The following is a 21,214-nucleotide window of genomic DNA, read 5'->3' on the forward strand; positions in this document are numbered from 1 at the left end:
AAATACACCACTCCCAACCTACACGACCAGCCTTTCCTTAAAAACCCTATATTCCCCGGGGAAATAATTTATAACTCTTGCCCCTGAATTGGGGGGAGGGGGTCAATAGTGGAGCTCCTTCATGTAATCTTTGAACTATTTTTCACAGAACGAATCTATCAAATTTTAAGATTAAAAGGGCATTAAGTAAACAAAGCGCCTAGGGTCCACTGGCCTTTCGATCATATCTTGCCTTTCGATCTTGCGTTTATATTACCTATCGTCTTTGAACAGTTTTATTCTGTTGATACGTTTCATTGTTTTTATTTCAGATAATAATCAATTGTTTTTACTTTTAACATTCCTTATTTCTCGTGTATTGTTCCCAGTAGTATAATCGGAAAGCAGCTCAATTCTGGAAATGAAACTTAGGATACCAAATTTTGCTTAAAACTTTAGAATGAAATTAGATTAATTGCCTTTGGAAAGAAAATGCATAAATAAAAAGTAAAGATGTTCATAGACTATTTACCAAAACTTGCTTATTTGATTGATTTTTTTTAAGGTGAGATATTTTAGGCATTATGAGCCAACTTCTAATGGGAAATAAGCAAAAAAAAAATAATGCTATCCAGGAAAGTTTCGCATATAGTCAGGGCCGTAATTTTCTCTTTTAGGAGGGTGGCTAGTTTAGCAGATAAGATATTGGGAATAAACAGTAAAAGGCACACTTATAGGTCCGTTAATCGTTAAAGTAGAAATTTAATCATTACAACTAAGAATTCAAAAATTAGTTTTGTTGTAGATTTATGTGCAGAAGCATCATTTATATAGTCCATAATTTGGCCAGACTTGTCACATGTTTCGGTCTTTTGGAAGATGAAGGAGCTAGAATCTAAAATATCTAACTTGACTACTATCAAAGACAGAATGAAGTTTTTGTTTAAACTTTTGTTACACCGCACAGTTTTGGTACTGTAACTTTTGGCTTTTTCAGGAAAAAGGCATAATGCTGTAAGTTTCCAGCTTCTAGTACTTAGATAAACCATTTTACTTTTTGAGACTTCTTACACTCAGAATCGGATGTGAATAACATGCTGTTATGACCACTGTACCACTTTTCACATTGAGTTGCGATCTCGAAGCATGACTTTCGTATTACAATAATTTACGATACATGTATAATATGGGGCCCGAATTAAAGAGGAAAATAATGTATTGATTCCTGTATTGTCCATTCTTGCTCATAATAGCCACTCTTAAGTATCTCCTGATGAAGTGAAAGGATCTTTATTGTCTTCCGTATATCTCATGATATTTGCCGAAATATAAGCCGAATAAAAAGATTCAAATAAGTCTTCAAAACTAAAAACAAGCATAAAAATAGGAAATGGAGTCCAGTCATAGACCGTGTTCGAAAGCTTATTTCACAAAGAATGCTGCATCCAGATGCAGGGTTAATTTTAAATACTCAGTCCGAAAGCTGTTTTCGTCATTTGTTCTTTGAAGCTCAAATCCCTACTCAACAGCAACTTCAGTAGTAGGGGAAGAAACAGAAATCAACCATCAGATTGAAAACAGTTTCCATGTAGCTCCTGATCACTTTGCTACTACTGCAAATTAAAGTACTGTACATTCTTTTGCTCTGTCTGATGGAGGAGCAATTTTTTCTCTTACAGATAATGCATGCACAATTGTCAAGACTTTGATTTTGGATAGCTTAGGTCAGACACTGGGTATATCTAGCATTCACCATAGTCTTTGGTAGGCCTATGCCTAATAATAAGTAAGGCCCATGACTTTCTTATGATGGCAATCAAGATCAAAGGTCATCACTAGATTCAAGGATTGAATTTTCTCTGGCCCTTGAAATCTAGTGGTCATACAAATTGGGTGATCATTAGATTTGTAACATAGTGCATATCCACTTATGCATTAAATATATCTCTAGAGAAAATAAAATGTAAATTTCTCCAGAACCATCTAGACCATATCTAGTAGGCTAATAGAACTGATATTTTCCATTACCAAGCTCCTGCTAAGAATCAGAAACACAAAGAATTGAGATTAGAAGGCAGTTGTGTTCATAAGCCTTGATTATTTAGACCAATTAGCTTTGTCATATATTTTACCACCTTTTAGCTGAATTCTTTTGTTTTACATTTGCTTTGCTAAAAAGTGCCAAGTTTAGAGTTATGTTAATATTTTTCTTGCAGATCAGAACAATTGTCTTTACAATTCCTTCTGTTTAAAGCATTTTAGAAAGATTATAAGTGCACCATGGGCATATTGCAGTCTCAAATGAGCTTGTGGAAAACAAATAGAATGCTTAAAATGTGCCAAGTTTAGAGAGCTATGTTAATATTTTTCTTACTGATCAGAACAATCATCTTTACAATTCCTTCTGTTTAAAGCATTTTAGAGATTATAAGTGCACCATGGGCATATTGCAGTCTCAAATGAGCTTGTGAAAAAAAAAATAGAAAATATAATTTTTCTTATATTGTATTATTTCAAGACTAGATTATCACAAAACTAAGCTTTCATATTGCTTATTGTATCTTAAGTAAATACAATTCCTGATGGAGTTTTGTTGATACCTGTCTTAAATTTAATTTGTCTAAATAAAATGCATATTGTTTATGGGCAGCAACTATGACTTGAGTTTTTTTTTCAATATTTTCTTTTTTCAAACAATTTTCTGTGGTCACATTTGTGTTCCTTCCTATGTGGCTTGCTCTCTAGCTTGAGAATCCTTTGTCCAAAGGGCACAGGTTTAATTATTGGCATTACCAGTTTATTTGGTTTTGTGACATGGATCAGTGATGTGACTCTGTTAGCTCAGCTAGAATTGGCCCAACTTTAAAAGGTTACCTAAAGAAATGCAGAGCAGAAAGGGCATCCAAAAGCATAGGATGGCTGGCCCCTAGCTTCCTATTGTACTTCCAGGCTAAAGGACCACCTGGTCCTTTACTGGCCTACTGACTTAGCCATACAAGCTTTCTTTTAAACATATCAAACATAAGTACAAATGAAGAAATACCAGTAGGGTAGTTGTTCCTTTTCAATGAATTGTTGATTTATAGACAAGAGTGTGGGTCATGAGAGATGTGGGTCATGAAAAATTTAGGGCAATTGTTCAGGTTGGCAACTGAGCACAAAAGTAAAATTTTGTGAATGGTTTTTCTTTGTGACTGCTATACTTATGTAATGTCAAGTATTTTTTTACCTTAAAATTACCTTAAATCACATTTGCCAGCGAGATAAGGTGGTAGATCCTAAACCTTTGTTGTTATAGTTAACCTTTGTTGTTTTGTTTTAATTGCAATGGCCCTAGGACTTAAGTGTAATTAAACCAACTTACATCCATCCATTTTCTTCAAACAGACAGAAGTTCTATGTTCCCTAGCTTCAATAAATTTATATGCAATTTTGAGACCAAGGGTTACAAAGTAGTTCAAAACTTGCAAATGGAACTGTGGTGCAACTAATTAATTTGTAAGGAATGTATATCAATTTGAAGATTAAAAAACAATCATTTAGAATTCAAACAAGACAAATGAATAAATAAAAGTATCACTTTACAACCCTTTAATGAATTGTCACAAATGTAGGTCACTCTTAAGATTGAAATGAACAAAGCTTCAATTAAGAATCTGTTTTCTTTCAACAGACTGAAGGGGCAAACCTCCAAGCTTTGCCAAATTCAATCTCACTTTTGGGCTCTTATCAATGGGAACTTTCTTTGGACTTTTTTGACCAACTAAAAAAAGTAGGGAAAGCATCAGGTATAAGTGACTTAAGAGACTTGACAACATTTAGAAAAAGCTACATGCAACCTGATCCAAATAAGGATGCTGTTGTAGAGTATAAAAGAGAAGCCTACAGGTATATCCCAAATATGGTAAAGGCATATTACAAAGAACAAGAACAGGTTCATAGAATACCATTGAAGTGGTAAAGAAACCAGAAAATTCAGATTATAAGATTAACAAGAAACTATGAAAATTACAAGTACAGTACTAGCCTCCTTCCAACAGGATAAATAAGGGGATTCACACCCCAAAGCTCTGACTATTTTCAACCACACCTTTAGGAGCCAAAAAAAAATTAAATACATTTTTTCACATATCTCAAATATGACAGTTGACTCAGGAGTTCAGGTTCGGAGATTCAATACTCTGTGGAGCCACAAATGGAAGGACCTTTGCTGTCATAAGCATTGTTAATCCTAGCACACTCCCACACTCAAATATAACATTCTGTAAAATCATAAACAGCAAAAATAAAAGGCTTTTTATTTTTGATAAACAGTGTTTGAAAAAGTACACTACAAAGCAAATATCAGGTTCATCAGCATGCTAAATTTGATGTGACAATGATAAAATTTGTTGAATCTTTTCTGGGATCAAATGTGTTAACTATAGATAACACAGACATTGCAATATCTATTTGTCCATCCATCTGTTTGATTGAGATTCTGAGACTATGACCCTATGTCAAAAAGGCTAAGGCTTTTAAAGTTTTTTTTTCATTGACCTTGGGTCAAACAGGGAAGAAGAGGAGGTTCTATACACAAAAAGTAGAATTTTTTGTTGATTTGCTGAAGTTAGTGAAAGGAGTATCAAATTTAAATGAAAGATAGAATAAATGTACATAGCAAAATATCACCAAATTGGATCCTACTAGAATTTATCAGATTTGTTTAGTATAATTTCAAGAATAAGTAAGGTGCTGTCTCTGATAGTTGACCAAGTTTAAAAAAAACAATCCTTTAGATCAAAAAGCTTAAAAATAAATGTGTGTCTGATACACAATATAGTTAAAGATATGTAGTTAAAGGAAAAGCTACCATATTTTTGATCCCTGGGAAATTATTTTAAAGCCCTATACTGATTAGAAGAGGTAGCTCACATCAAGTTACTCAAACATAATTCTAAAGGAGCCAGACCATGGTTAAAATGCTAATCCTGCACTGATACTTAGTCAATTATACTGCTATTTCAGCTTATTTGCATTGTGATGTTAACAATGGGTTTGCAACTTTAATGTGATGATTGCTTGAAGACAGGATTATCACCCTATTTTGGGTAGATCAATTTTATTTGAAAGAAAATCATTTGGTAAAATTCTAGTTGATTGACTTCTTGCTAACTCAGAAAGGGGTTATGTTAGGAAAATGAAACTTTCAGGGATGCATCTACAGGCTAAAGTATGTCCTGGGAAGGTACTTTGAGGTACCTACCTCTACTCCTTCTCCCTCTAGAGGGCCCTGACCTTTGATGACTTTCAAAATATGTGTTATAAAAGTGAAATTTTGCAAAATAGATCTTCTGTTGAATGAAGAACAACAAAATTGTTTTCAGCTTCACAACTTTGCTCAATCAAAATTTATAGGGTTTTAAAGATATGCCAATACATTTCCTAAATTTTGAAAAAAAAACATTGATATGGATCAGAATTCTACTCATAACAGGAATTGCATTTTCAGAACTAAAGGCAGAGAAAAAGCAGCTGATAACTAAAACTTAAGATAAAATGTTGTTTTGTCAAATTTTCAATTTTGACAAACCTATTAAACTTGTCAAAGGTGTCATGTAGGCAAATTTTGGGGCTCTCTAGAGGGAGAAGGAGTTGAGGTGGGTACTCTAGAATTCCTTCCCAGGATATACTTTAAACTGTAGATCCACCCCTGAAAATTTCATTTTTGTAACCTTACCCCTTTCTGAGATAACAAGAAGTCACTCAACTAGAATATTAACAATCACTCTATTAAACAACTATCAAAAAACTACTGATCAGCTATCACTCTGCTTAGAGATAATCTTTTAGTAGAGCATGACAAATTTTGTGTTTTCTCTTTGTTTAAAACAGCTTAATTTTTTTGCTTCAAGAATAACAGAACAAGAAGTCAATGGTCATTGTATTTAACAGTTATCATACAATTAAAGCTCTATGATCACTGAGCAAGGTGAAGATCTACATCCTTAATGATAATCATCTAAAAGCTGCTGATCAAAAATGATTTTTTTTTAAACTTAGATATTCTTAGCCACTTACATTGGAAGTTTTTTTTTATCACACATTTCTGGAATTTGAAATCTCTCTGGAAACAGACCTTTCTTCCTTATGCTCTGGTCTTCCTTATGCTTTAGATATGGATCGCCACTATCTTTCTTTGGTTTCTTCTGAAAAACCTCAGATAAATGCTGCAATTTCGAGAATTTTTTCGTGGGGTTTTTGACGTCATAACCCTGCGATAATTACAGATAAAATTCTAGTCCGAACTGAGAATTCTTTGAAGAATTCCAGACGGATGCGAAATTAATTCTGCATACTTGAGCTTTCGGACACGCTCATATTCGCTCAACTAAATTATGAAAAAAAAGAAACATACACTTCAGGGGGGAAGTAGGAAGAATCAGAAGAAAAATAAATCCGGCAAAATATTTAAAATGGAAGAACGCTATTTGGCTGTTATTATTTATTTCGTTACTTGTATTTGCAGAACTTTGTCAGACACTCCTGTTAATTGTACCTACGAAGAAATAAAAGGCAGCTGGATTTTCTACGAAAGTGCAAGGATTCATGATGGAACTATTGATTGCAAAGAGTTTGGGCAAAGTAAGCTTATAGGCTAATTTAAGCACCCATATTCACCAGCCTGCAGTAAATGTTTAGTTTTGTCACAAGCTGTATACAATGGAAACTATGCTGCACAGTAGCATAGTTTATATGCTATAGGCCTAGTACTTAGAAATGTTAATTCTTGGAGCACATCTATTTCTGGTTGATTCTCCTCCTCCATGGGCAAACTAAAAATGCATAAAGTGGGCTTGCTTACAGGTAAAATTATCTATAAAGCAAAGCATATTAGTCCATGAGCCCTGCAGGCAGTGGGGCAAGGTCTGTTTTCTATATTTAGGCCTATTTAATAAACCTTGTTTGATGTGTTTTTCTCTTTTTTATATTACTCTTTGTTGAATAAATATAGAATACAGACCATGCTCTGCTAACATTATAGATAATGTTTTGTGTAAGCAAGCCCACTTTAAACAATTTTAGTCTCATTGGAGAGGGTTTTAAAAAGCTAAAAAAGGATGGGCTACACTTCTCTAATAATGGTCAAGAAATAATTAGCAATCATCAGAATCTTGCTATATGCAGTAATATGCACTTTAGACAGCTTGTGACAAAACCAAACATTTACCTTCACTACTTATCACCCTCAATGGCATTGACTTTTGATGAACTTTTATCCTTCTTATATTGTAAAAGTGAAACCTTGTAAAATAGCCTTAATAAGTTAGTAGACTTAAAGCCTAGGCCTAGCCTATTTATAGAACTTAGTAAGATATTGATTACACCATTTGATGCCTTTTTAAACTGTTTCCAAATTCAATTGCTTCTAGGCCAATTTCTTTTTGAAACCTTAAAGGAACTATAAGGGCTCAAAACAGCCCATGGTGACAAGAAGTTAAGAAGTGTTTCTAAAAAACTGTCTAATGTGTAGAAATTTCCGTCTTGTCCATTGTTAAGCAGTATATTAGAAACCCAGGTTACAACAATCTGCCAAGTAAAGCATAATATAAGCACAAGCATAGCATAGCAAAACATAAGCTAAAGCATATGCACAACATAGCAAGCAGGAGGATGTTACATCTCCTTTCTTCTGGACACTCTAACATGACAACAAAACTTAACCAAAATCTTCCATTTACGTGTATCCACCCTTTCTTCCCCAAAAAGGGAAAAGAAAGGAAATAAAAACAACAACAATGACAACTTATTAATTAAGTTTTTTTGGAGGTTTGATTATTCTCTCAAGATGTGTCATGGCAGGTGGTGGTACTTCATCCTGAATGTGGCTACTGACTTTTGGGCTTGACCCTGGGGCTTGAATAAGGACAGTTGGGGGTGGGCTTTTTGACGGGGTTGAGAATGCATTTGGAGATGATGTGGAACTCAACTGCAGTACCCCATTTCAGTTGGTATGCTGATATTGTTCTAGATCTGGGGATATTCTCAGGTATTTTTGGTTTCAATGATATGTTTTCATATCTTGAGTTTGCATGATGTACAATCTTGGCAGTTTGTGTTTGTGCAACACAACAGCTGGTTCCCAAGATTTTCCTTGGATCTGTGCTTCCACAGATTGCCCTTGTTTCAGTTATTGAAGGTCCTTTGAGTGATGATTGTAGTACTTTTGCTGCCTTAGTTGGCACTCCAGGCGACTTTCAACAAATTCACATTTGGGAACTATTTTGGGAGTGAGATGCTCAAGGGTACAGGGTATTGTTGATTGCAAGTTCCTACTCATTAATAGCTGGCCAGGAGATGCCATTCCATCTACTGGGGTATTTCTGTACTCAAGAAGGGCATTGCTCATTTTGCTTCTGCAAAATCAGGTCTTCTTTATCATGTTTTTTGCTATCCCAATGGCTTTCTCTGCCAATCCATTTGACTGGATTGGGGGTTATAACAATCTGCCGAGTAAAGCATAATATAAGCACAAGCATAGCATAGCAAAACATAAGCTAAAGCATATGCACAACATAGCAAGCAGGAGGATGTTACAAATGTGAGAAAAACTTGTTAGTTATAGCTGATTATAAAATGGTAATTATTATTTTCATTATTCTTTATGGTAAAACTTTTATTTGAAAACAAATTAGGCCTACTAGGAATTTTTAAGAAGAGTCAGAAACCCCTTGCAAATGACATCACAACAAAACTGATGTCATTTTGTGAGTAATTTCAAGCTCCTTTGATGCCTTTTTTTGGTTTTCACAATTCAATAATTGCTTCTGGGAAAATTACGTTCTGAGGGCTCAATGGGCCAAATCTTTTCTGACCAGAAGTTTTAAACCATACTACATGCCTCCTCTTTGCATGCTATTTCAATGGGTTTTCACCCTTAAAGTTTCAAGGTGTCAGTATGCAGTACTGACATCTTAGATTTTAACTTATATTTTGTTTTAATTTAGTTTATATGTCAGCTTTTATCAGCATGCTGTATGATTTTGTTGACACATTTTTTATAACCCCCTCCAGCCAAACTCAAAACCCAAGCTGTGTCCCTATTTATGGTCCCATATATAGCCCTAATAAGATGGGTTTTTTTTTATTATGATAATGCAGTGATACTTTATAGCTCTATATTAAACTGTTATCTTCTCAGTTTGCAAATTTATCTTTGTAGGTTATTGAGTGTATAATTCACCAAAATATTATTGTTGAAAATTATTCAAGAAAGCATGGCCTACAGTAATCCTGTAGCACCACTAATATGGTTCACATTCTTTGCTCTCTTAATTTATCTTTATTGAATGTTTATTTTATGAAACTGAGAGTCATAGACCATTTTCCTTTTTTGTTTGGGTACTTCTCTGTTGCCAGATACCTCATATATGTACTGTGTTGGCCTCACAAGACCTAACCTAGTCTTGTTCTTGCTTGTGGTAACCAGACAAAATTGGGATAAGTAGGCACTTTATCTTGTCAGACATCACTGAGCACACTACTATGATCTTTACCAGCCTTAAAGATAATGAGGTCATAAGCATATAGACCAAAAGATGTATTGAGAAGTCTAAGCTCAAAAACATACAGGTTAAATAGCAGGGGTCTAAGTATTTCCCCTTGAGGTAAACATCTTGTTACAGACTGGCCAGCATCTTTCTAATAATTTATCTGGACCTGGAACAATATATCTACACAATAATTGACAAAGAAATTGCTAAAAGTATTGGGAAAATCAAGACTATGTTGGTAAGTCTCTTGAAGTGGAAATATCACCACAAGTATATAACCAGTAAATAGCACAACTGATATGACTTCTTTGTTTGGTTAATTGAAAGATAATTTAAAAGAAGTTTTTAATAGAAAACTAAACAAGCTACATGAAACCAAAGGAAGGACAAAATAAAGTCAAATAATGATTCAGACATAAAAACAAAAACAAAAATCACTATCAATAAACAAATGAGAACAAACAGAAACCACCATAATCATGAAACATGAAATAAACAGAAACTACCATAAACAAGTGTAGAACACTTCCAGAGGCCAAAGCATCATTTATACTCTACTGAAAACAATTTTTATTTCAAAGAGCATGTTTATGTGTTAAAACATCTGAAAAAAAAGAGAAAATTGTCAGGGTTATCAAGACCACTGAAAAAGTGTAATAGAAGTTGACTGACTGTTTATTACAGAGTGATATTCGTTCCTAGAAGATTTGACAGTTTTGGATTTGTTAACATTACAAAAGAGAAAACATATTATGTTTTCAGTAAAGCATAAATGAAGCATTGTTTTTTTTAGGGCGTATGGGTGTTAGTCTTCTTCTTGCTTGTGATAATTCTTGTTTGGTTTTTGTCTAATTTAATCATTGATAGTGTTTTCTGGCTGTTTTAACTTTTAATCAAGGAGCTTGTCAAGGAGAAAAAATGTTTGAAGAGGAATGTAATTGCATTTATTTTAGAATTTCTTTTTTTATTATTTGATCTGCTGAAATGCCAGACAATGAAGACTCCTGTTTTATTTTTTAAACAACAAATCAGAACCCATTTTAACTCATTTGTGCATTTATGTAAACTAAAAGCAGTTGAACAAAATATAATACAAAAAAATTCCTATAACAAAATGACCACTCAGTATTTGTCTATTTTTAAGGTTGTAATAGGATTAGGGTCAGGGTGGCTTTAGCCCTAGAGTAGGCTACACATTATGTAAATTTTCAATCGCTTTAGTTGAATAATTCCCCCCCCCCTCTGTCCATCTGTCTAAAGTTCTATCGTAAAACTCTGATGGAACTTTGTTGCTTCTTAAAATCTAAACAGAAGAACTAAATAATACCTCACAAATATTCGTCTTATAAACCAAGAAAAAAATATTTTCAATTAAATATGAATCAAAATTAATCCAAAAACTTCGAAAAACTGTTCAAAGAAAAATCAATGCAACCAGATTTGTTTCTGGCTCCAGTTCCCTTGGTTCTAAAACCTCAAAGCTCACTTGAGATGTCTTCATTATCTGACATTTATGTAGATAACTTGAAAAAATATATAAAATCAATGTAACCACATTTCTCTTCAAACTTTTTTTTCTCCTTGACATCCTTGATTAAAAGTTATTACAGCCAGAAATCAAACAGTTTGTGGTAATGAACTGTAGTAAGGAGCAACCCGGCTCAATAAGAACCAAAACTATCAAAAACTGGATTTGATACTAACAGATACATCAAAAGAATCAGATTTTTGTGCTGATTTCAAGTATATAAGTTTCATCAAATTTAGTTGTACCCATCAAAATTTACGAGCCTGTGAAAATTGGCCCTATTTTGGAAAGTACGGGGAAACACTCCCTAACAGTCATAGAATCCCAACGAAAATCACAAAATCACATTCTGCATATCAGAGAACCCTACTGTAGGAGTTTCAAGCTTCTATTTACAAAAATGTGGACTTCTGTATTTTTTGCCAGAAAACTGATTATGGGTGCATTTTTATTTGTTGATTTTTTGTTGTTGTTTTTTCTCAGGGGTGATCTTATTGACCCAGTGGTCCTAGAATGTTGTGAGAGGGCTCATTCTAACTGAAATGAAAAGTTCTAGTGCTCTTTTTAAGTGACCAAAAAAATTGGAGGGCACCTAGGCCCTCTCCCATGGTTATTTTTTCCCCAAAGTCACTTGATCAAAATTTTAAGATAGGTATTTGGTTCAGTATATTCAAAAAACCTAATAACTATGTTTTTCAAGACAGCTTACTCCCCACAGTCCCCAGGGAAGGGGCTGCAAGTTACAAACTTTGGCATTGTTTACATATAGTAATGGCTAATGGAAAGTGTATAGTCATTTTCTGGGGAATTTTTGGTTTGGGATGGGGATGAGGGAAGGGGGTTATGTGAGAGGATCTTTCCATGGAGAATTTATCATTGGGGAAGAGAATTTCCTTGAAGGAGGTGTAAGATTTTTATCTCTATTAGAAAAAACAATGAAAAAATAAATATGAAGTTTTTTCAACTGAAAGTAAGGAGCAGCATTAAAACTTAAAATGAACAGAAATTATTACGCATATGAGGAGGTTCATCTCCTCCTAAATATCTCGCTCTTTATGCCAAAGTGTTTTTGGTAATTTCAACTATTTATTCTATGGCCTTTGTGATTCATTGGTCATTCTTAAAGCATTGTGACAAAATTTAAGTTTTAGTGTAAAGAGCAAGGTGTTGACGAGGGGGTGAACCCCCTCATATACGTAATAAAAATATACGAATATAGAAGTTCGTTATGCAAGTTAATTCATAAGTTATGTATTGATATTACTAATAAAACGTTTGTAAAAAACAAAAAATTCTAGTTGCCTTTTTAAGTAGCCAAAAAATTAGAGGGCAACTAGGCCTCCTTGCCCACCCTTTTTTAAAAAAAAATAATGCGCCAATTTTGTTTTAATTATTCATCTGTGGAAAGCCAAGATAAAAACAATATATTAATTCAAAAACGTTCAGAAACTAAATAAAAAAAGAAGTTTTTTTTTACTGAAAGTAAGGAGCAACATTAAAACTAAAAACAAACAGAAATTACTCTGTATATGAAAAGGGTTGTTCCTTCCTCAACGCCCCGCTCTTTACGCTAAAGTTTTTATATTTGTTTTAAAAAGGAGAGTTTCAAGAAAGAGTTAAAGTTTAAAGTTTAGCATAAAGAGTGGGGCGTTGAGGAAGGAACAACCCTTTTCATATATGGAGTAATTTCTGTTCGTTTTTAAGTTTTAATGTTGCTCCTTACTGTCAGTTGAAAAGCTTGTTTTTTTTTTTTATTTAGTCCTTATCAGTGCCTGAATCAGACGTAAAACAAGCAAGAATAAGGCTATCACCCATAAGCCCTTAAAAAAATTTGCTTCATTTATGCTTTACTGAAAACATAAATTATATTGTCTCTTTTGTAATGTTAACAAATCCAAAACTGCCAAATCTTCTACGAATGAATATCATTATATAATAAACAGTCAGTCAACCCCCAAAAAGATCATTTTAGTACTCTCTGTAATCATGGCAATTTTTTTCTTAATATTTTTGATGTGTTGACAAATAAACATGCTCTTTGAAATAAAATTGTTTTCAGTAGACTGGAGATGATTCTTTTGCCTCTGGAAGGCTCAGGGGTATTCATCCTATATTTGTTTGTGGTATTTTCTGTTCGTTTTAGGCCTTATTTTTTCATTGATGTTGATTTTTGTTTGTTTTTAAGCTTGAATTATTTTGTTTACTTTATTTCGTATTGTCTTTGGTTTCATGTAGCTTGTTTAGTTTTCTTTAAAAAAACTTCTTTATAGAAAAAGTTTTTTGATTAAGCTAACAAAGGAATCATATTAGTTGTGGTATTATACTGGTCATATGCTTTTTGAAATGTTTCCACTTAAGACTTTTTCAACACAATCTTAGTTTTCCTGATAGTTTTATTAATTTCTTCAACAATTACTTAGCAGGTCGTTTGTTCCAGGTCCAAATAAATGATTGCAAAGATACTGACCAGCCATTAACAAGCGGTTTAGCTCAAGGGGCAATACTCACCCCCTGCTATTTAACCAGTATTTTTCTGAGCTTAATGTCCCCAACGCATCTTTTGGTCTATATGCTTATCACCCCATTGTTTGTAAAGCTGTTAAAGATTGCTTTAGTTTGTTCAGTGATATGTGACAAGGTATAGTGCCTGCTTGTTCCAATTTTGTTTGGTAAATCATCTAGAATTCACATGTAATGTATTTGGCAAGAAGTACCAAACGAAATAGGGGGATGGTCTATATCTCTCCCAGATTCATGAAATAAAAATTCAAGGCAGATATATTAAGAGAACAATATATGCTATTTGTATTAGTGCGGCTCCCCGAATGGTGGATTTGTAAGCCCACAATTTTTATCCATTAGACAAAATACTGACAAAGACTCAAAAACCAGGTACTTATTAGTTATTGAAAACACACCCAAAAAGTGAAATTACAAAATATAATGATAATATAATATTTTGGAAACAAAATCTTGGAAAGCTAACCCATCCTAGTGAGCAAAGATAGGCCATAGCACAAATTATACAAGTCCAATGCATTAATTATTCATCACTTGTTTTTGTTGCTATGAAACTGGTTTTGTGAGTTTTAACCTAAGTGTAATTCTTAAATTTGTTTCCAATAAATGACGAGTACCAAAAACCATATCAAACCAAAGGCATGTATTCAGGTGATCAGCATAAAAATCTCCCAGTGACAACAAATTGATAACAAAGAGATAACACAGATTTTACTAGTTTTCCTTTCAAGATTATAAATCATGGCAAACTATCCTGTGACTAAACTGATTTATAATAACTAGGAAAATATACACTTGTAAGTTCTAAATAAAAAATAAATGAGAAAAGGGTTATGAGACCTGCAGCCTTGTAGGCTGCAGCCTGCAGCCTTGCAGCATGCTTCTAGAGTCATAAATATTGAATAATCTCATAACTAAATTTTCACACCATTCTTCATTGCATCACTTTTTGCAAAATAACCTAAAGAATCTAACTAATGACCTGGGATGGGTCAATTTGATCTGCAGTTATGATTTGGGAGTGGAACTTGAATTAAATAGATTTAAATTAAAGCACCAGAAGCAATAAACTTCTCAGATTTATTGAAATTAGATGATACAGTTTCTTGATATACATTTACAGATTTTCTGCCACTATCCAAAGATTAACAACTGAGTCATGAACCACATTTAATACCAACTATATTGCTATTGTTTAAAGTCGGTAAATATTTTAAATGAATAGATAGCAAAATACATCTTATAAATTGAATAAAGTAAACAAACAAAGTCCTTGAATATATCTTTAAGCTTCCAAGAACATTTTTTTCTCTGAAGAAAACTTCCTGGCCTTAGAACACTTTCTATTTCATACACCCAGTCACTGTTTTCTACCACACGTCTGATAAATTTTTGACATAAGTTTTAGCAATAATTGTATATCAATAACTTAAACCTTTACCTTGTCGTTTTTTTTAGGAATGCCAGTTATTCACAAAGCCAAGATTGAACTGATGGAACCTAATATTGCTGTTGATCAATTTGGAAACAAAGGGCATTGGACTTTGATTTACAATCAGGGGTTTGAAGTCACTGTCAATGGAAGAGTTTATTTTGCTTTTTCGAAGTACAAGGAGGTGAGTGTAATTTTGCTTCCCCATAAACAGGGAGGGATAGGAGGATCCTGTTAACACCCTATCACCTTGAAACACTTGTAGTGCATACATGAAAATGCATAAAGGTTCGGGTATTTTAGCCAACACTCTTTTTTCTGTGTAAAGTCCCTCTTATCTTTCATATTTTCTACCCTTCATAAATATCTAGACTGGATCTATATATGTTTGATTGTATTCCTTGGAAGGCATTCAATATAAACAAGCATAAATCTTAGTTCCCAACTTTTATTAAATGAAAAAATTTAAATTTTACAAACCAGTTTCTTGTATGAGAGTTCAATATTTAGAGTTTGAGAAATTAAAAAAAAAAAAAAAAATAATGAAGAAGAAAAAAAAACAAAGGAACACCATTAAAAGTCTATTTATCAATTTATGTTCTAAGAATTTATATTACCGTCCTTGACAAACACTATTTTTTTTTTAAATTTGAATTTAGTAGAAAATATGGCTCTAATCTTGATTTTAAACATTCTCTGATTCAAGTCATTTTGACACTCAGCCTTTATGGGTCTTATTATTGTGTTTGTTCACAGAAGAGGGGGGGGGTGGGGGTGGGCACTCTCTTCTTCAGAAATCTTCTAGGAATTAATTTTTTTTCAAAAAAGATTAAATGGTTTTTCCTATAAATGCCATTTAACATCAATTTCACTTCTGTGTATGATCAACAAATAACTTTTTTGCTGTTTCAACTGCTGAAGTGTTGAATTACTCTTGCAATGGAATATAGCTTGCCTGTAATTTTATGCGTAAGGAATGTTATCCTGACTGTTCATTCATGTAATCATGAATGAACAGTTTTCTGATGGATTGGTAAATTTTTGTGGTGGGTTCAGGAATGTATTCGTCCAATGATTGGTCACTACATGGAATAGCTTACTGGCAGAGGTAATCCAGGAAAATCCTTTCCTTGACGCGTTCAAGAGAAGGTATAACAAATACCTCAAGTTGGAAAATGAGGTAATTATCAGGACTAGCTGCATATTATCACCTGTGATGGAGCCGCGGAGCCTGTAAGAAAAAACAAAACAAAAAACAATCAAACAACTCTATATAGTTTTGAGTAAATCACAAATGACATGCTAGCCTTTTTTTGGGAACTTGGCGTATGACGACACTAACATTATTTGTGTTAATTTATGTTTTTTTATAATTTTAGCTTCATTGTTCATTTTAATTGAGACTCGTTTTAGTATTTATTTCTTCATTTATGATTTACATCTGCACGTTACAGGTTTGACATCTTATATAAGCTAATTCCAGACCTTCTGCTCGTTTTAAGCTTTTAATTTGCAATTTTTCTTTTTATCCAAAAAATTGGCTTTGAAAAGTTTAGGCTTTAAAAATGGATGAGAATATTGATAACTCTGCAGTCAATTGGTTCATTTTTTGTTTTGTTTTTAGAGTCGAGAAGAAATCATTAGCTATTGTGCTGAGACAATGAATGGTTGGTCTCATGATGTGACTGTCCGTAATTGGGGTTGCTACTATGGAAAGAAGGCTGAAGAAATACCATTTAAAGTGTCTGTTAAAGAACACGCAGTAAGAGATTTAAACATAAGTTAAGAACTTAGTAGAGTAGTTATAGTTCTACTCAAAAAGTAAAAGCTCTACAATGCTGGTAAAGTAGATTTTCAGTTTGAGGCTTTGCAATTTTTTTGTTAGGTTATTGATCTCGTATTTGTTGAAATGCAAACACAGATATCGAAGAAATTTACAATTGTTTACTATAGCTAGATTATTAGTCTTTGAACCAACTGGCAAATTGCTTTCCTGCAACAAACCAATGGATAAAGTTGTACAATACAATGGTGATAACAATCTCCCTGTATGCGACACGTTTTGAGTTCCGCCCATTCTGCAACATTTTTGTAGAGTTCAAATTTTACTTAGATAGACTCTGAGACCTATCCTTGTTATTGCTCTTGTTCTAGTTCTGCCCTAGGAATGACGCTCGGACGGATGATAGATAGACTTATCTATCAACAGATGAACTGACATCATTTTTATACAATCCTAAAAAGGGCTTATACCAGATTTGCCTCCCACTCACTCGGACTATCTGTCTTGGTTTTTTCTACAATTAACCATGGCTTGATGCCCACAACGACTTGATTTTAATTCAAAATGGAGGATAAAATTTTAAAAAAGACGAAATATTAAGTATACCACTGGGAGAATTAGAAAATGTTCTTCTACAAATGTAAATGGGGATCCTTATAATTTTTATTTAGCTCATTAGACCCGAGAATGCTGATAAATTAGATTGTTGTATAGGTGTGCATAAACTCACGCATGCTAAAGATATTTATTGTTTTAATGTTTTTCATATTAGCTGGTATTTCAATTGTCAAGCAATAATTTCCGATAAGATATAACGACAGACATTTAATTTATTGTGTTTTATTTTCTTTTCTCTTGACTTGAAAGTTGGCATTAGGATACGTTCAGACAGAAAGTAGCAAATTTGGGAAGTGACAATTTTCTTTAGAGTCGAGCGACGTCACGTTGTGTGAATTCTAATGGAGATTGAAAGTGAAGTTTTCTAAAAAAATCTTCCTAGAAAGTTTGGACTTCATTGAAATACATATCTAAAAAGAATACCAGTAGTAAATTCCATTGGTATTGTGCATTAAGTAATATTTGTTTAAACAGGATGTTTATATATATTGCCTACTTCAAACGAGATTGTTACAGATGAAAACCGATTTCTTTAAACTCTTGTCCGAAACACAAGTGAATCGAATAATTGCCAACAGAAAGACGTTTTTTTCACTGACGACATGAAATTCCGCTATAGTGGCGAAACTAGACTCCTGTGAAAACCTTGCTTTAAGGTTTCTTTTTTCCAAATATGCAGAAATTTTCCACAAACTTACTAGGAAGTTTCGGGAGGGAAAGGCTTCTTTGAACACCTCTCTAAATTTAATATTAATAGAACTGCCCTTTGTCAAGTTTGCCGTGATTAAGTTTTATATTCAATCCGTTTTCCCTGATCTTCACGACCCAGTTGAATCTTACCTTTGTCGCTTATCCTCTTCAAAGGACTCTCTGTTCATTGATTCACATCCTCATTGAAAGATACAGAAAAACCCTCATTTCCTTTGCAATTGTATGTTTTCCTCTCCCTGTATATCTGTTCATTATAGTTTTTGAAGGGGGAAAGGTCGGCTCCTGATCCCTCTAGTATTCTCCTTCTTACGTATTTCCTGTTTTATTTCAATATCTGCTACCAAATTACTTTTCGTATTAATGTTTCCTTAACTGATAGGCTATTAAAATATTCGTGTAATAAGATTTGTTCAGTTTTTTATTGGTTGACTTGAATATCAGCCTTTTATGTCGGGTAATCTGTGAATGTGGCTTATGGTCAGCTGGTTGTAGTTACTTTTCAAACAGTTCGTGGTAAAGAACTGTAAATAAGTAGCGACCCGGCTCAATAGTAACCGATAGGCTACTTTAAAAAGGGGAATTTTGATAACAGTAAATATATAACAAAACCGCATGTTCATTCTGATTTTAAATATGTAAGTTTTATTAAGTTTAGTTTTACCCATTAAAGGTTACGAGCCAGAGAAAACTCGCCTTATTTTTCGAAAAAAGGGGGAAACACCCCTAAACGTTATATAATCTTATGGAAAATCACGCCATCAGATTAAACTTATCAGAGAACCCTTCTGTAGAGGTTTTAAGCTCCTTATTATTTATTTAAGAATTAACGACGCTTCTTGACTACTAAGGTCCCTGCGTCGGCCCTGCAGTGCATTACTGCAGCGTGATTCGATCTCTGGGTCCCGTATTACCAAGCTAAGGTCAAATCCACTGCGCCACCACAGGACGGTTTTAAGCTCCTATCTACAAGAATATGGACTTTTGTATTTTTTTGCCAGAAGAACTGGATGCGTGTTTATTTTATTTATTTATTTTTTTTTTTTGCTTGACCGTATCGACTTAGTGGTCATACAATATCGAGAGAGGGCTCATTCAAACAGAAATTAAATGTTCTAGTACCCGTCTTAAGTAATAAAAAAAACTGGAGGGCAACTAGGCCACCTCCCACGCTTCTTACTCTCAGAATTGTCCCATCAAAATTTTGGGATAGCCATTTTGTTTATCATAGTTGCAGGAAAAGATATAGATGAAAATGAAAAAGTTTGTGATACCTTGGATGTGAAGGAAGACTTATTTTGTGAGGAAGAATTAGCGAGAGTACTAAAAGGATTAAAAAATAATAAGGGTCCAGGTGCTGATAGTGTAATAAATGAGTTTCTTAAATAAAGTGGCTCTGAGGTTAGAAATAAGCTACTGAAGATTATGAATATGATTTCTGAAAAAGGGGAAGTACCTAATGATTTTAGGAAAGCTTTAATTAAACCACTGTATAAGAAAGGTGACAAGAGTGAGTGTCGAAACTATCGAGGAATTAGTCTGGTCTCTGTAGGTAACAAATTACTTAGTAATATGATACTTCTTAGACTGATAGATGCTGTAGACAAAGTTTTAAGGGAAGAACAGTGCGGTTTTAGAAAAGGTAGAGGATGTGTCGACCGAGTTTTCACTCTTAGGTTAATAATTGAGAAGTCCCTTCGTCGTCAAACATCTTTGATCCTCAGTTTTATCGATTATGAGCAAGCTTTCGATTCTCTTGATAGAAGAGCGTTAGCGAAGGTCTTGTCCTTATATGGTATATCAGAAAAATACATTAAAGTGATTTGTCCTATGTACGAGAATAATACTGCTGTGTTTAAGGTAGGAAATGAGGCTAGCAACTGGTTCTGTATTAAATCAGGAGTTAAGCAGGGTTGTGTTCTATCCCCCTTTATATGGAACATTTTGATGGACATCGTCTTAAAGAGCACAGGAAAGGCAATTGGAGACCACGGATTAAAATTGGGAGGAAAAACGCTCCTGGACTTAAATTATGCTGATGGTTTAAGCATATTAGATGAAAGTGTGAGCGAAATGAATGAATTTTTAGAGATTTTGCGAGTTCAGAGTACTAGGATAGGATTGAAAATTAATTTTAAGAAGACTAAGTCACTAAGGCTAGGAATAAGTGAGGATGAATAGGTGACGTTGGGTAACGGAAAAGATTGATCAAGTGGGCAGCTACACTTACCTTGGTAGTATTATTAGTAAAGACGGCGGGAGCAGTGATGATGTTAAAAGTAGAATAGCTAAGGCTCAGGGTGCTTTTTCACAGTTAAAAAAAGTTTGGAAGAATAGGAAGATAAGTCTGCAAACCAAGATTAGAATATTGGAAGCTACAGTGATGACAGGGGTCAAATATGGCTCTGAAGCATGGGTGCTCCGAAAAGCAGACGAAAATTTACTAGATGATTTCCAGAGAAATTGCCTACGGATTGTTCTGGGTACCCGGCTGACTGACCGTATTTCAAACAGTAGGTTGTACGAAAGATATAGTTCAATTCCGCTTTCTATGGCTATAATGAAAAAAGGTGGAGATGGCTAGGCCACGTTCTTCGGATGAAGGATTAAAGATTGCCGAAGATTGTCCTTTCTGGCCAACCGTCTGGGGCTACACGGAAAGCAGGTCGTTCTCGTCTGGTTTGGGAGGATGTCATAAATAAAAATTTAAAGGAAATGGGAACTTCCTGGCAAAGAGGGAGGCCTTGAATAGATTAGGCTGGAGGAGGAGGAGTGTGCGTAGCTGTGCTGGCCTCGGGCGGCTTAGTGCTGCGGTGAGTTAATAGTAATAGTAGTAGTAGTATAGTTGGGCCAAATAACTATGCCTTTGGAGATATCATGACCCCAAACAGCCCCTGGGGAAACGTCTTTAATTTACGAAATTTTACCTTTGTTTACGTATAGTATTTGTTATTGGGAAGTACGCTTACATTTTTCGGGTGAATGGGGGAGGGACGAATATTTTGATAGTGGGAATTTTCCATGGGAAGGGAACTTTCCAGGGAGTGATTTTTTTGGGAAAACTTAACGCTGGGGAAATTTGCCAGAATTCCTCGAAAGACAAAATTCGTCTT

At 34.0% G+C, this 21,214-nt stretch overlaps 1 protein-coding gene across 1 annotated transcript in view; it reads left to right on the top strand.

Moving 5' to 3' along the window:
• Window positions 1-6,389: 6,389 nt before the first annotated feature.
• The window catches only part of LOC136038626 (dipeptidyl peptidase 1-like), a 42,077-nt gene continuing 27,252 nt past the window's right edge, over window positions 6,390-21,214 (top strand). Inside the window, exons 1-3 of the mRNA XM_065721862.1 lie at window positions 6,390-6,603; window positions 15,019-15,176; window positions 16,617-16,754. Of these exons, the coding sequence (XP_065577934.1) occupies window positions 6,435-6,603; window positions 15,019-15,176; window positions 16,617-16,754 (465 nt within the window). The 5' untranslated portion in view covers window positions 6,390-6,434. The remainder of the gene's footprint in view (window positions 6,604-15,018; window positions 15,177-16,616; window positions 16,755-21,214) is intronic.

Source organism: Artemia franciscana, chromosome 18 (genome assembly GCF_032884065.1).
Source record: "Artemia franciscana chromosome 18, ASM3288406v1, whole genome shotgun sequence".
NCBI lineage: Eukaryota > Metazoa > Arthropoda > Branchiopoda > Anostraca > Artemiidae > Artemia > Artemia franciscana.